The sequence below is a fragment of the Globicephala melas genome, chromosome X (assembly GCF_963455315.2).
Source record: "Globicephala melas chromosome X, mGloMel1.2, whole genome shotgun sequence".
Taxonomy (NCBI): Eukaryota; Metazoa; Chordata; class Mammalia; order Artiodactyla; family Delphinidae; genus Globicephala; species Globicephala melas.
Genome location: NC_083335.1, coordinates 4,867,793 through 4,883,685, shown reverse-complemented (window position 1 = coordinate 4,883,685; position 15,893 = coordinate 4,867,793). Strand labels below are relative to the sequence as shown.

The following is a 15,893-nucleotide window of genomic DNA, read 5'->3' as shown; positions in this document are numbered from 1 at the left end:
TTTGAGTGTCCGTCTTAGACTGTATCTTGGTTGGTTGCCCATCCATCGAGCCCCCGGGAAGCCGTATTGTAGTGACCACCTGCCCCGCTCGGTGGGTCAGGCCTCCTGGTCAGTGGCGGCCATCGTCATAGCCCCTGGTTTCTGGCCGCTCAGTGGCGCCCCACGACCTCTGCTGCGGTCCCTGGGCGGCGGGGGAGGGCAGGGGCTCGTCCCTTTCCTCCCTCACCTGGCCTGGCGCGCCCGGCCTGTGTTGTGAGGTGACTTCGCTCTGCTTGGGGGCCTGGCAGTGGGCTGACCACCTCTCCCCATTTTTCCTGCACTCTCCTGCTTGTAGCGCTTCAGGTCCCACAGCAAATCGGGGCGGCTGGCTACCCTGTCTCCTGGGACGGAGGGCACCTGTGGGGAAGGACACGGGTCATGTTTGCTCCCTCAGGGGTGAGTTGGGGACGCCAGCTCTTTAGGGGGAGGGGTGTGCCGCTGCCTCAGGCTCAGAAGCTCAGAGACATCTGGGGAGCCCCGCTCTTCTGGGGCTTCCTCCCAGTCTCCCTGGTCCTCGTGTCAAGGATGCAGGTTTGCCCAGGTGGGCTTCCGATGCTGGCGGGACGGGCGTGCCTTGGTTGAACATTCAGCGTCTTTGAGGTTCAGCCACTTCTGTCGAATCCTGGGTTGGACGATTGTCCGCTGCCTGAGATGGGGGCTCCTTTGTAAGGTACTGGGGAGACCCTGGGGCCCCCTTTTTTCTCACTTTGCTCTTCACCCTAAGCTGCTCATCCCCTATGGTCGGCAAAGCAAAGAAGTCACCTCCCCCTGTGCCCCCCGCGTTCCGCACGCTTGGATCTTCTCACCTGCCAGGACGTTCCTCTCCCCCTGCCAGCCCAGCGAAAATTCTAGCATGAAAGTTCTAGCAACTGGGCTGTGGCCTTGCGGCCGGGGCTGTCCGCCCGCACACCACCCATCCCCGGGGTGGGGTCCTCATTGCCAGTGAGGCGGGTGATGACAATCCCGTACCAAGACCCCATCTCATCACCTGCTCCTTGGACCACTCCAGGGCCGGCCGGCTCGGGTTGCGTCCCTCGGGAAGCTGATCCCGGGAGAGAGTTAGTGCCAAAGGCTGGCTGGGGACTCACACCCACTAAGGGGACAGGGAGCAAGCAGGGTTGGACAGGGTGTCCCTTCAACCTGCGATGTCGACCTGACAGTTTCTGCCAGCCCGTCGGGGAGCTGCAGAGCACGGACGGGCATTAGAGGTCCCCGCAGTGGGCCCCCGTGGTCAGGCCCTCGCAGCGCCCGAGGCCTTGCGATCCACATCGACTGACCGGGAGAACCAACACCCAGAAGTGGTGCCCGAGGGGTGGCTGCGTGCGCGCACGGGGCGCCAGCTGCCTTTGCCCGGGCAGCACCTTGCTCTGCCCTGCGGCCGGCCTGGTGGGAGGTGCTTTGGCTTCTTGTGCATCAGACGACCGCTGGGTTGGGCAGGGGACGTGCTTCCAGGGCGTTGGCTGACTGGCCATCTGTCAGCGTCATCGGTGTCAGCGCAGCTTGATGGGAGAGGGCAGATCTGGGTACCAGGCGTCAGAAGGCAAAGCCCATTTAAGTCCGCAGACGTCCGTCCTGTGAGAGGGTCCTGGACTGTGCAGGGACACAGGTGTCCACTCGCCCTTGGGTTACTCAGGGCTGGTGGGGGAGGGGCATCTTCCAGGCAGACCTGTAAAGCACAGAGTCTGAACCGAGGCGGAAGGAGGGCAACGTGAAGAGCGGGGAAGCCCTGACTCAGAGCCAGGGGCTGCGGAGGGCTTCAGGGAGGAGGGCCGTCTGGGCTGGGTCTTGAAGTGAGAAGGGTCTCCTTAGCTGGGAGATGGGGGACGGGCCCCCTGGAAGGGCCAGACACGTTCAGGGGACTGAGTCCAGGTGCTTGTGGAGCCAGTTCATGGGAGAGGAAGCTGGGAAACCAGACTGGGTTCAACTCGGAGGCCACCCTAAGGAGTCAGGCCTGTGCGCTGCGTACAGTAGATCAATGCCCTCACTTGCGCTTTTAAAGGCAAACCACTGTTTCTCTCCCTGAGAAGAATTCATCGATTCACTTATTTGGTTAGTCGGTGATCTGACAAACCTCTGTGTGCCTCCCAGGCCAGGCAGCAGTTAGAGAAGAGCGGCACGCGGGTGAGTAAGGTGTCGCTCCGCGTGCAGGTGCTTGTCCTTGCCGATCTGTACACGTGCGCCTTTCTCTGCAGGCGGCCTCCTTTTCCTGGCTTGTGATGAGGTTTCCAATTCTTGTTCCTGACTTCAGAAAGAAGATTAGAGAGACGCCGGTAGGTCTTTATGTTCTGAGGGTTATTGCTTGGGTGGGGGTGCAGGCTTTGGGGCCAGATTCTCCTGGCTCGCACCAGAAGGTTGATTTGCCCCATGTGGCACCCAGAGTTGCCCAGGCTGAGCGGAGTTGCTGCTGCTGATGACCCAGAGAAAGAAGACGTGGTGTGGGTTTGCCCAGAGCAGCTCACCGATGGCCTGAGCTGTGGCAGCCTCCAGTGCCAGGAGGAAGTAGCCATGTGGGCCCCTCGCTTACTGCCTCTGGACCTACTGCATTTGAAGGAGGAGGGCAGGCGGTGAAGACAAGACAATGTGGGAGGGTGGCCTTGGTGTGTTGCATCGCCCAACTAGAATGTTCCCAGAGGATACTCCGAGGAGGCTTTGGGAAAGGGGCCAGCTTTCTGGCTGAAATAACAGGAGGGTTTGACGCTAGTAATGTGCTGCTTGCTCATTGTGCCATCTGCTGGCCAGCTCTTCCAACTTCACCTTTTTTTTGAAGTATAGTTGATTTGCAATGTGTTAGTTTCTGGTGTACAGCAACTATTCTTTTTCAGAATCTTTTCCATTGTGGTTTACTACAAGATAATGAATATAGTTCCCTGTGCTATACGGTAGGACTTCGTTTATATATTTTATACATAGTAGTGTGTATCTGTTAATCCCAAGCTCCTAATTTATCCCTCCCCAAGCTTTTCCCCTTTGGTAACTGTAAGTTTGTTCTCTATGTCTGTGAGTCTGTTTCTGTTTTGTAAATAATTTCATTTGTATCATCTTTTAAGTGATATCTTAGAATATTTGTCTTTCTCTTTTTGACTTACTTCACTTAGTATGATAATCTCTAGGTCCATCCATGTTGCTGCAAATGGTATTATTTCATTATTTTCTCATGGCTGAGTAGTATTCCATTGTGTATATGTACTACATCTTCTTTATCCATCCATCTGTCGATGGACATTTAGGTTGCTTCCATATCTTGGCTATTGTAAATAGTGCTGCAGTGAACATTGGGGTGCATGTATCTTTTCAAAATAGAGTTTTTGTCTTTTACAGATATATACTCAGGAGTGGGATTGCTGGATCATATGGTAGTTCTATTTTTAGTTTTTTGAGGACCCTCCATACTGTTCTCCATAGCGGCTGCAGCAATTTACATTCCTACTAACAGTGCAAGAGGGTTCCCTTTTCTCCACACCCTCTCCAGCGTTTATTGTTTGTAGATTTTTTCATGATGGCCATTCTGACCTTTGTGAGGTGATACCTCATTGTAGTTTTGATTTGCATTTCTCTAATAATTAGCAACATTGAGCATCTTTTCATGTGCCTGTTGGCCATCTGTATGTCTCCTTTGGAGAAATGTCTATTCAGGTCTTCTGGCCATTTTTTGATTGGGTTGTTTGTTTTTTTTGCAACTTCAGTTTTAATTAAAGATGGTCGGTAATGAGAGCTTCCATGGCAGAAAGCTCTATGCAGTGCTTGGGGGGTATGAATGTAAAAACGAGGTGCTGAAACTAATATGTCAGTACGTTGTAAAGTATTTCTTCTCCTATTCCCCCTCTGACCATTTCTGCCTTCTTGATCTTTCTACCTTTCCCAAGGCATAGAGATGTCAGATACATAACAATGTATATTAAAACAGATTCTTAATGCTTGTTACCATGAAGATATAGCAACTGAGTTTGCATTTTCCGTATGTAGGGCTTATGCTGGGAGCCCAGGCATTGGCAAGGGAGCCCATTGTTTGTATCCTCTGGGTCCGTGAGGATGGATTGCCCTTTTTTTGAGTGGATGTGTGTCCATGTAGCTCATAGGCTGGGCCAGTGCATGGGGCACACAGAGGGGCTGCCAGTGTGTGCTCACAATGTGAATGATGCAATCCAGAGCCTGGGCTTTGGGGCCCGGGGACCTGCGTTGGGGTGTCAGCTCTTCTTTTCCTGTGTAGCCTTGGCACTTACTATCTCTGTGCGTCTCTCTCCTCTCCTGAAAACCAGGTGGCGCAAAATGCCACTAATGTCACAGGGCTTTTCCAGGGCACAGCCTTGGACGTCATGTCCTCTTCCACTGGGGCTTGGGGTCTGTCTTTGCTTCTACTTTTGCAGGTTAGAGGTTATTCCGGCAACAATGACTATGAAGATTTTGCTTGATTCCCAGGCTTGGTAAATTTCAGAGTTCTCTAACAGTGTTCAAGGGACTATGATGTGTCTTGGTAAAATTCCCTTATGCTCTTTGGAAGATCTCAGTTGTGCCATGTAGAAAATGAGATGATTGGTCTAGAATAGGGATTCTCCAACCTTTGTGCCCATGGAATATCTTAGTCTGGCTGGGGGTTCAACCTCCCAAAGAGATCAGAGACAGGCTGCTCAGCCGAAGTAAGGCCTGCTCCCCACACCCCTTCTTCTTCCCAATCTCTTCCTGGCCCACTCCTCTTAAAGGCCCATGAAGCATTCCACAGAACCGAGTTTGAAACCCAGTGATCTAGATCTCAAACTTCAGTGTGCTTTCAAATTCCTCGGTGATCTTGTCAAATGTGGCTTCTGATTCAGAAGTTCTGGCGTGGACCTGAGATTCTGCACTTCCTAGCAGATCCCAGCTGATGCCTAAGTTGTTGGTCCATGGATATCATTTTGAAAAGCAAGGCTCTGATCACAGAATGCCTTTGATGTTTCACATCCTTTGATTCTGAGTTCTTTACTTACTGATACTCTGATTATATTACAAATTGAAAATTTGTGTAGAATGAGTGGTTTCCGTTGAGGGCAAAATTCTCAATTATACAGATGTGGAAACTGACCTGGGATGGAGGAGGAGAAGGATGAAGCAGACAGAATGTATTTGTTTCCCAACTTTGAGTGCCGGCAGCCTCTGTAAAATATTTTGTAAAGAGCACCGTGTGGGTTAAGAAGCCGTCGCACTTTGTTGAGAAGAGTTGCACTTTGGTTTGGTTGCAGTCTAGATCATAAGGAAGTCTCATTCTGAGAATTAATGGACACTTGTCTAAGGGAACTTCTGGCAGAAACAAATGACCTGCTTTCAGACCCTGGCCGAGGCCTGTCTCCATGCTCCAGGTCTAAGTGAAGGTTTAGAACTGTGGACAGCTGTCGGTGTGTCTGGCATCCATGTGCTTTCTTGGTAATCTTAATGACGTGGCACGTAGAAAGAAGCCTTCGTGTAAACGGCCTCCATCCCTTCTATCCAGTGCTGTGTTGAGTGCCCCAGGTTCAGTGTTGGTAGAGTGCTCTGTCTTCTGCACTCCTTGCTGGGGCTCCTCCTGTGTGTGTCCAGTAGACCAGCTGCTTTACCAGACTATAGAGCTTTGCTTGTCAGCCTTTGTTTCAATTCAGTAATGTCATGGCTAAGGTGGGGAACCCACTTTAGCAAGGAGACGAAAGCTCAACTGCTAGAGTAGCCAGTGCGTTTAAATGTCACATGTCCTATGTGGAATATGGCAGAAGACCAGAATGTTCTTTGTGGCTTTGCCCAAGCCCTTCATTAAGAAGGATGAAAGCTTTCCCATGGGGGCAGAGGTGGCACGTGCACCGTCTGAGGAAGAGAGGGGAGACTGAACGCCAGGGAGGCTGGATCCCAACACAGAGGTGTTCTTTTTGTGCTCAGTTGGTGAGGTGAACAGTCTAGTAGATGTGTGTTCCAAGGGCTTGTCAAGGATCTTCTTTAGCATCAGGCGGGTGGGAAACAAAGAGGGAGTGTGCCCACCTTCCCCTCCTCCAGAAGCTGACCGTGTGGTGACTCGTCCATCAATAGCTCTGTCAGTGGCCATCGGACACCCTCATTCCTTCCTTCCTTCCTTCCTTGCTCCCCTCACTCTCTGGTGTGTGAGCACCTCCTTGGCGCCAGGCATTGGGTCTACAGAGATGGAGAAGACAGGGAACTTGCTGACAAGCCACAGACAGACAGGTGGAAAGCAGAAGGGGCCTTAAGAAAGGTGCATCTCATAGGTTCTGGAATCTCCGAGGAGGGAGGCATAACTTGTGGCCAGGCATGGTGAGGCTGGGGCTGTGGACTCTTCCCCAGAATATTCAGTTCACCATGGTTACCTCTGGAGGGTCTGTGCCTGAGCCTTCCTCGGACACCTTTTACAAAGCACAAGAACGTCTTTTCCCTGTCACCCCTCTCCCACTCAGTTTCCCACCCCTACCCCCGTTACAAAAGTAGCAGTGAGGAGTAGAGGAGCCGCAGATAGAATCCTCAAGGAGAAGAAGTTTCTGGAAGAACATCCTGTTCTTCTGGTGTTTCCTGAGCTCTCTTAAAGCTGGGGCCTTTGCTCACGTGACACAAGCAGATTTCTAATCCCTCTCCGGCCCCCTGTCACCCCAGCCTCCCCTGTAGCATAACCAGGCTTCCTAAAACACAGCTTTGCCCGGGGCAACCCCTGGCTCCCAGAGCTTGGCTTTCAAATGCCTGCACCTATCTGGCCTCAGCTTGCCATCTGTCAGATGAGGACAATAAAAATAGTCCGCAACTCGTGGGGTGACGATGAGCCCTCAGTGGGCCCGGGCTCAGCCATTGCTCTGTACACTTCACGAGGCTGTGACCCTAACGTGGCCTTCCTCACGGCGGCCCTCTCCTGCATCCTTGGTAGTGGCCGCACTGTCCACTCCCGCAGCCTGACTCTCCCGGTCCCCAGTCCTCCACGCTGCTCACTCACGGCAGGTGCCCTCCCTCCTCACTTTCTGTGTCCTCCTGAAGCCTCTGAGGCTGGCTTCAGGACCGTTCCTTCTCTACAACCTTCCAGAACCCTGTCTGTTGTACTCTTTTTGTTCAAGGTTACCTTGGGCGGTTTCTGTTTTGTGTGTGTGTGTGTGTGTGTGTGTGTGTGTGTGTGTGTGCGCGCCCTGTTACCCCAGCTGGACTGCAATCCCTCTGAGGATAATGATCCCACCCAGGTCACCTTGGTACCGTCCCCAGAGCCTGCCCCTGCCCGAGGAGACACTGACTAGATGCTGACAGATGGTGGCGATGAACAGTTCTGTTCATCGCCACGCGGCGCTCGTAGGCTTGATGCCACGACAAGCTGCTGTGCTGCTCTGGACTCAGCAGGTGATGAGATCGGCCCTGCCCTGGGGGTCAGCATGTGCGAGGTGGGTCAGCAAGGCGGGTGTGTCAGTAATCTCATTGCAGGCAGGACCAGACCCTCTCCACAGAACCATCTGAAGTGCTGTGAGGCCTCAGGAGAGTCCGGGATGAATCTCCCTGGCAGATGAGGAAGGCTCCAGAGGGAGGCGGGCTCTGAGCTGTGCACCGAGGAGTGGGCAGGGTTTGGAAGGCGGTGATATAGGAGTCCACTCCAGAGAGGTGAGCTTTCGGTTGGGAGGACAGGAGATCAGAGGCGGTGAGGAAGAAGAGCCCAGGCAGAGGAGTTGGGGCCAAGGTGCCGCCCACATCTCACCTCCTTCAGTCCTGGAATCAGCCTGGCAAGACCAGTGCTGTTAGACCCACCGGGCAGATGAGGAAACCGAGAGCGCAGACGCCGAGGGACTCGGCTGAGCTCTCCCAGTTGGCCCAGGGAGAGTTGGGATTCAAACACAGGTTCAGCCAACCCAGGGTCTGTGTGGCCACCAAGCAGGGTGGGGACACAGGATAGACACTCCGAGCCTGGTGCCCAGGCTGTTGGCTGCTGCCCTGAGTTATGCTTCTGAAGTGCGGGGCCATCCCTGTGCCCTGCATGTGTTCTTGGCCAAGCCCCTTTGCTACACATGTCCAAGGCAAGGGGCTCAGCCTCACTGCTTTGACCACTTCACCTCCTTCCAGCTCCCATGCAGTGTGGCTTAGGAACTTGGAATCGTGTTGTTTGTGAGCAGGTCCACAGCTTCCTTCAGGCTGCGGGGCGGGGAGCTGTTGCGCGTGAGTCAGGAGTATGCGTTTCACAGGGTATATATACTTCCTGATGGTACCCAAAGGGTCAGCTCACTCACCTGTGGCTGGTGCTCTCTTGAATGTAAGGGGAGGCCGACTCAGAGGGGAGGTTAAGGGCCTGCTGTGTGCCGCAGCTGTCCAGAAGCAGCATCCTTAAATTTTAATCCCTGGTACTGCAGTTGAGTGCTGCCAAATCCAGCGGCTATATGTGTCCTCACACTTGAGGGTCCCACTGATGGATTCTCCAGAATAACCAGGGTACCAGAGTTTTCGTCAAGTCTGTCACTTGTTCCTGTGTGTAGTCCAAAGCCGTGTGACTTCGAAAAAGGCATACTTTGCTGCCAATCCCTTCCATATACATCTTCCTGCCAGGATAGAGTAGGGCTTGGACCAGGGTTGGTGGGGACATAAGGGAGTGAAAGTGTCGTCTGCCATCACAGCAAATCTGCCCTTGCTTTCCTCCCTCTCTTTCAGACATTTCGATGCTTCTCCCTCCTTCTTTCTCCCTTCTTGGCAAAACTACTTCTCAGAATACATCCTATTTGGAAAATGACTGTTATTCATATCAAGTTAATCCCAAAGAAGTACTGTCAAGTTCCCACTAAATAGCACCAAGATCGCAGTTTTAAATTGCTTATCCGTTCAGGAGAGGGAAGGGTCAGCGAGAGTCGGCGTGTTCTGAGCCACCCAACTGTCTGCAGAGAGGTGGGCGGGCACAGCTCCTGTGCTGCTGTCTGCGCTGGGGTAATGGCGAAGCTAACGGTCCTGCAAAGCTCTGCACTGCACAGCAGGCTTGCCTGCCGGTCCTTGTGTTCCAGTTCAGGAAAATGCCTCCAGATCCTTTTCCTCATCCCAGTATCACACTGGATTCTCCCTGGGCTCCTGGGAAGGCGTTATCATTCTCTTCGTTTTAGAGATGAGGCAGCTGAGAATCAGAGAGGGGACGTGATTTACCTCAGCTGGCACAGTAAGCGACCGAGGCAGGACTCAACCAGTCCTTCTGACTCCTACACCGCTGGCCTGCTCCCTGTCCCCACGGGGGGGGGGGGGGGGGGCGGGGGATGGAACATGGGACCTAGAAGGCCCTTTCAAGCTCGGGAAACATTGGATGCTGTGACTGTTCCATCTGGAAATTCAGTCTTGACCTATTCACAAGGTTGTCTTTCTCAGCCATCTTGTTGGTTTCTGCGTTGCTCAATTCGACTGTGTGCTGGCCCAGCACAGTTTTTCTCTGCTGGTGGTTCAAGAAGCCTGCCTCCCCTGAACTGCTTCCTCGTCCTGCCCACTCGGTGTCTACCAAACCTCATGCTAGATTTCTTGCCTCAGCCGTGGAGGAAAGACAGCTCTGTAGTTTGGGTTCCTTGTGTTGTGTCCCAGTTCAGGCTGTCTTTCCATCCCTTAGGTCACATGCTAATCACTCGTTCCCAGGTGCTTTTGCACTCTGTTTATCTGGAATTCATCCTGATTGCCTTATCTTTGCCTCTGGTTAGGTACCCTCCTCTCTTCTGCCTTATTATCTGGGTCCCAAGCCTTTTCTCAGTGTTGGTTCCCCTTCTGTAACTCTCTGGACCAGAGATGCACAGTGAAGCTAATGAAGTTCAAGATCAAGCTTCAGAGTCACTGGCATTGACAGGCCTGGAAGGGGCCCTAGCATTGTGGTATGCGCTAGTCGTATGGTTTGTAAAATCTACAAAAGGTATTTTAGCCACAGTTGGTTCAGAGCATCTCTGTTTCCATTCTGCTGTCTCCATCACTCCTGCTCTTATGTTGGGTGACAATACAGTGGCCATGGGCATATTGGGAATCTGGCTAAGGGGACATTAAATTGGGATACACTTAGTTTGGATTTGGAGAGACATATTTAAGGGGCTCCCAACCAATTCTGTACATGTTCCAAGTTATTGCTAGCCGTCTTGTATTGAACTTGCTTCCAGGAATACTCCTGCTTACCGTGCCAATGCGCACGGTACCAGGACAAGAGGTGTGAGGCTGGAGGGAACGTTGTGATGTCACTGTGCTTTACAGCACTAGGTACCAGAAGTATGTTGACAGTGGAAGAGCATCAAGGTTCACAATATATGGAGCCAGAAGCTAGACTGTGGGAAAGTCTTCCAGTCATGAATCAGATATGTAAACTCAACGAACACAAGTTCTGTCCTGTCAGGAATATACGCAGTGTGCAGTGTATGCAGTTAGAAACACAAGATATGTTTATATTCCTGTTTGGATGGGGGTTGTGTGAAATGGCATTCTTCAGAATTCCTGAGGTTGTGAGCACAGACACGAAACAAGAGTCCAAACATTGAGTGGTGTGCAGAAGTTAATGTAGCAGGACTGAGACTGCTGTGCTTAGGAAGACCTGCTTGTGAGGGTGGCCTTCTGCTGGCCTCTGGCATCGTGGCTCTCAGAGTGTCCCCAGTTAATGGAGAACTGATGAGAATGGCTCACTGTGCTTAGACTGTTTATACATACAGAGTGCTTTACGCTGGACCCCTGCTTTCCTTCTGGCAGTCTGGAATTCTCCCAGAAGGTGCACGCTAGGCAGACGCTGTCTATGTGGACAGCCTCGAAGAAAAGCCGTGGGCACTGAATCTGGGCTGCCCTGGGCAGCAACATCACACACGTCGCCGTGTTTTCTCTGCTGAGGGAAGAGTGTCCTCTGTGTGGTTCCACGTGGGAAGGAGAGAGCATAAGGAAGTCTGCACGTGGCTTCTTCCAGGCTCTGCCTGCATCTTTCCCCCTTGTGATCCACCTTTGTGTCCTTGCTGCATTGCTGTACTAAATCTTAGCTGTGAGGAAAACTATGTGCTGAGTCCTGTGAGTCTCCGACTATAACAGAAAAGTGGGAATAATGTATTACAGAGGCTTATCAGGCAATTAATAAACATATGCTTCAGTTTATTGTCATTTTTCCTGAATTTTGAGATATGTCTAGCATTCGTCGACTGTTTCAAATGTGTACTCTATTGTATTTCTTTTCTCGTTTTAAATATTTACTTTTGTTCCTGATTTTGTATTGGTAATTTTGTATTCTTATCCTTAACGAGGGCCTCAAGTGTTATGAAGCTTCAGGTCCCACAAAACCTGGACCTACCTCTGTCATGGACCCAGGACTTGCTGCCTCTCGTTGATTTTGTATTGTCACCTTGTACTTCGCGGGTGGGGAAATTAAAACCCAAAGGGGAAAGTCAAGCTTACTTGGCAAAACTGGGATAGGATCCAGATCTTTCAACTCCCAATTTAATGCTTTTCTCCCTCCATTCCTTAAAGGGTTTTGATGATTTGTCTGTAAACGATGGCCATGATGCATTGGACATACACTGGATGGCGCTTAGGAGACTGAAGCTCTAGTCCCTTCTCTTTCAGTAGATGGATAACCTTGAATGACCCCTTTCTCTTCTGCAGCACATTTTCTCCTTTTGTAAAATAAAGAGGCTGGACTAGATGCTCTTTAGAGCCCTTTCTCTCTCTGATGTTCCCAAAGATCATCATTCTAGAAATGCTGAATCACAAATCATAGTTGAAACCACTCATCTTCTTGTCCTTGGGTCTTCTCCATCTCTAAAAATGGAAATAAAATTCCCACCTCTACTGGTTGTTGTGAAGCCCCTGGCACCATTCATGATAGAGCAAGTAATCAAAAGTTGCTTCCATCCTTCTGTCCAATCAGGAACAAAGGTTTTCTTGTTTGATTTTTGGTCCTTGCCTTTGGAATCAAAGAATGTTTGACCAGCAAACCTAAATTTTAAAAAGGAAAGAAAATGAAATATACATACTCTGCTTTTAAACCTTTTTAAATGGAAGTATAGTATACTTTGCAAACAGGGAAAATGCACAAATATTAAGTGAACAGATTAACGAATATTCACAAAATCAACACACCAATAAGCAGCATTTATATTAAGTAATAGAACATTGCTAGAACTCCCTTGTAATCCCTTCCAAGTCACTACTTCTGCCCAAGAGTAACCACTATTCTGACTTGTAACATCTTTGATTACATAGATGGAATCCTATATTACGTACTCTTATTATTGTCTGGATTCTCATACTTAATATTGCTTGAGATCCATTCAGGTTGTCACGTGAGCAGCCTTCCTTTCTTCTCATTGCCATACAGGATTCCATTTTATGACTGGACTATGATTGATGGATCTATTCCACTGTTTGCGGATATTGGCGTAGTGTCCAGGTTTTTGCTGATACAGATAAAGCTGCTATGAACAGCCAGCTATTTAGTTTCTTTGGTAAATATATGCCTCTGTTGCATATATGTCTAGAGGTGGAATTGAGGATTTGCAGGATGTACATGTTTAATTTTAGCAGATGGTGCCAAGTAGCTTTCTGTAGTGGCCGTAACAATTTACACTACCACCAGCAGTGTGTGAGTTCCCGTTACATCCTTGGTAGCACATGCTCTCACTTAGGTGGGTGTGCAGGGGGATCTTATTTTGGTTTATTTGGTTACATAGAGCAAACTTCTATGGTATACTTTTTTATGACTTCAGACTGAAGCACAGAGCCGTGTACCCATCACCACAATCAAGGTACAGAAAGTTCCATCACCCCCCCCAAATTGCCTGGTGCTGCCTCTTTGTATTCCACCCCCCCTCATTCCTAAACCCTGGCAGCCACTGGTCTGATATCTATCCCTATAGTTTTACCTTTTCCAGATTGTCAATTACATGGAATCATGTGGTATGTAGTCCTTTGGGTCTGGCTTCTGTCACTTAGCAAAATGCCTTTGAGATTCATCCATGTGGTTGTGTGTATCAGCAGGTCACTCCTTTTAATTGTTGGATAGTGGCCCACTGTATAGATGTACCGCATTTTGTTTATCCATTCACCAGTTGAGGGGCATTTGGTTTGTTTCCAGTTTTTGTCTCTTATGAATTAAGTTGTTATACATATTTGTGTACAGGTTTTTTGTTTTCATTTCTCTTGAGTAACTATCTAGGAGCAGGATTGCTGGGTTACATGGTAAGTGGATGTTTACCTTTATAAGAACCTGCCAAACTCTTGCAGAGTGGCTATACCATTTTGCATTCCCACCAGCAGGCTGTGAGAGTGCCAGTTGTTCCACATCCTGCTGATGCCAGTTGCTCCAGCAGTTGGTATTGCTAATTTCTTTTTTTTAGCCATTCTGAGGTGTGTAGTGGTATCTCATTGTAGGTTTTTTTTTCTTTTTTTTTTTGTGGGGTCCTCTCACTGTTGTGGCCTCTCCCGTTGTGGAGCACAGGCTCCAGACGCGGAGGCTCAGCGGCCATGGCTCACGGGCCTAGCTGCTCCGCGGCATATGGGATCTTCCCGGACCGGGGCACGAACCTGTGTCCCCTGCATCGGCAGGCAGCCTCTCAACCACTGTGCCACCAGGGAAGCCCTCATTGTGGTTTTTAATTTGCATTTCTCTGATGATTACTTATGTTGGACATCTTTCCATGTGCTTATTTGCCATCCATATGACTTTAGTGAATTTTCTGTTCAGATCTTTTGCCCATTTACAAAATAGTGGTCCTTTCCTTTCCTTTTTTCTTTTCAGCAGCCATGAATGGGCATGGCTGTGTTCCAATAATACTTTGCTTACAAAAGCAAGCCGTGGGTCATATTTGGTCTGCAGAAGAACATAGTTTCCTGTTCCCTGCTCTGCACCCAGTGCTTCTCAAACTTGAATCTAAAGGTGCTTATTTTCTTATTGTTAAATTTATAAACTTTATTGTGAAATAATTATAGATTTAGTGGAAGTTGCAAAGAAACCTACAGGGACGTTCCTTCACTCAGCCTCCCCCAGTGTGAACATCTTGCATAACTAGAATATAATGTTAGACCAGGAAATTGACATTGGTGTAGTTCACAGAGCTTATTCAGATTTTATGAGTTACACATGCAAGTGTGTGTTTCTATACAATTGTATCACACATGTGACTTTGTGTAACTTCCACCACAATCAAGGTACAAAACTGAGACATCATTACCATCACTATATGATCATCACACCTCATACGCACCCCTTTATAGCCTCCAGCACTTCCTACCTCACATCCCTTACCTTTGGAATCCACTGTTTTGTGCTCTATCTGTATAATTCTGTTTTTCCAAGAATGTTGTATACATGGAATCGTACTATAGTGTGCAACTTTTTGATATTAGATTTTTTTTTTTTACTCAGCATAATTCCCTGGAAGTTCATTCAAGTTGTTGCCTGTATCAATAGTTCATTCCTTTTTATTGCTAGATACTATTTCATAGTACGGATGTACCACAATTTAACCATTCACACATTTTAATAGTTTCTAGTTTTTGGCTATTACGAACAAAGTGGCTATGAACATTCATGTACAGGTTTCTGCACTAACGTAACTTTTGATTTCCCTGTGATAAATGCCCCAAAGTGCAATTGCTGGGACATCTGATAAGTTCATTTTTAGTTTTTAAAGAAACTGCCAAACTATTTTCCAGAGTGGCCGCACAATTTTGTATTTCAACCATCAGCGTATGTAAGTGATCCATTTTCCCGGCATCCTCGCGGGCATTTGGTGTTGCCACAATTCTTTATTTTAGCCACTTTGAGACTTGTAGTAATATCTCATTGTGGTTTTCATTTGCATTTTCTGGACGGCTAACAATGTTGAAGATCTTTTCATGTCCTTATTTGTCCTTTGTATATCCTCTTTGGTTAAATGTCTCTTCATGTCTTTTGCCCATGTTCTAATGGAATTGTTTTTTCGATGTTGAGTTTTGAGAGTTCTTTGTATAATCTGGATACAGATCTTTTGTGGGATATATAATCTGCAGAATTTTCTCCCAGTCTATAATTTGTCCTTACATCTCCTCTACAGGGTCTACAGAGCAAAATTTTCTAGATTTGATGAGGTATAATTTATCAATTTTTACTTTTTTGGGGGTAAAAAGTCAATTGAGCATCTTTGTGTGGATCTATTTCTATGTTCTCTATTCTGTTTTACTGATCTGTGTGTCTACACCTCCTCCACTGCCACACTGTCTTGATTATTGTATTGTTGATTTTTGAGAGTTCTTTATCTAGTTTGAATACAAGTCCTTCTTCAGGTATGTGATTTGCAGAGATTTTTACTCCCCCCCCGCCGCCTGTGTCTTTTCATTCTCTTAACAGTGACCTTTATTTTGTTTAATATCTTTATTGGAGTATAATTGCTTCACAACGCTGTGTTAGTTTCTGCTGTAAAACAAAGTGAATCAGCTATATGTATACATATATCCCCATATTCCCTCCTTCTTGCGTCTCCCTCCCACCCCTCTAGGTGGTCACAAAGCACCGAGCTGATCTTCCTGTGCTAAGCAGCAGCTTCCCACTAGCCATCCATTTTACATTTGGTAATGTACATATGTCAATGCTACTCTTTCACTTTGTCCCAGCTTCCCCTTACCCTGCTGTGTCCTCAAGTTTGTTCTCTACATCTGTGTCTTTATTCCTGCCCTGCCACTAGGTTCATCAGTACCGTTTTTTTAGATTCCATATATATGCGTTAGCATACGGTATTTGTTTTTCTCTTTCTGACTTACTTCACTCTCTATGACAGACTCTAGGTCCATCCACCTCATTACAAACAACTCAATTTCGTTCCTTTTTAATGGCTGAGTAATATTCCATTGTATATATATGCCACATCTTCTTATCCATTCATCTCTCAGTGGACACTTAGGTTGCTTCCATGTCTTGGCTATTGTAAATAGTGCTGCAA

The 15,893-nt window shown here is 48.4% G+C and overlaps 1 protein-coding gene across 1 annotated transcript in view; it reads left to right on the top strand.

Moving 5' to 3' along the window:
- LOC115847291 (uncharacterized) overlaps positions 1–15,893 on the top strand; it is a 100,910-nt gene that overhangs the window by 4,737 nt on the left and 80,280 nt on the right. The window contains exons 4-6 of the mRNA XM_060292998.1: positions 132–435; positions 564–709; positions 1,200–2,309. Coding sequence (XP_060148981.1) covers positions 132–435; positions 564–709; positions 1,200–1,751 — 1,002 coding nt within the window. The 3' untranslated portion in view covers positions 1,752–2,309. The remainder of the gene's footprint in view (positions 1–131; positions 436–563; positions 710–1,199; positions 2,310–15,893) is intronic.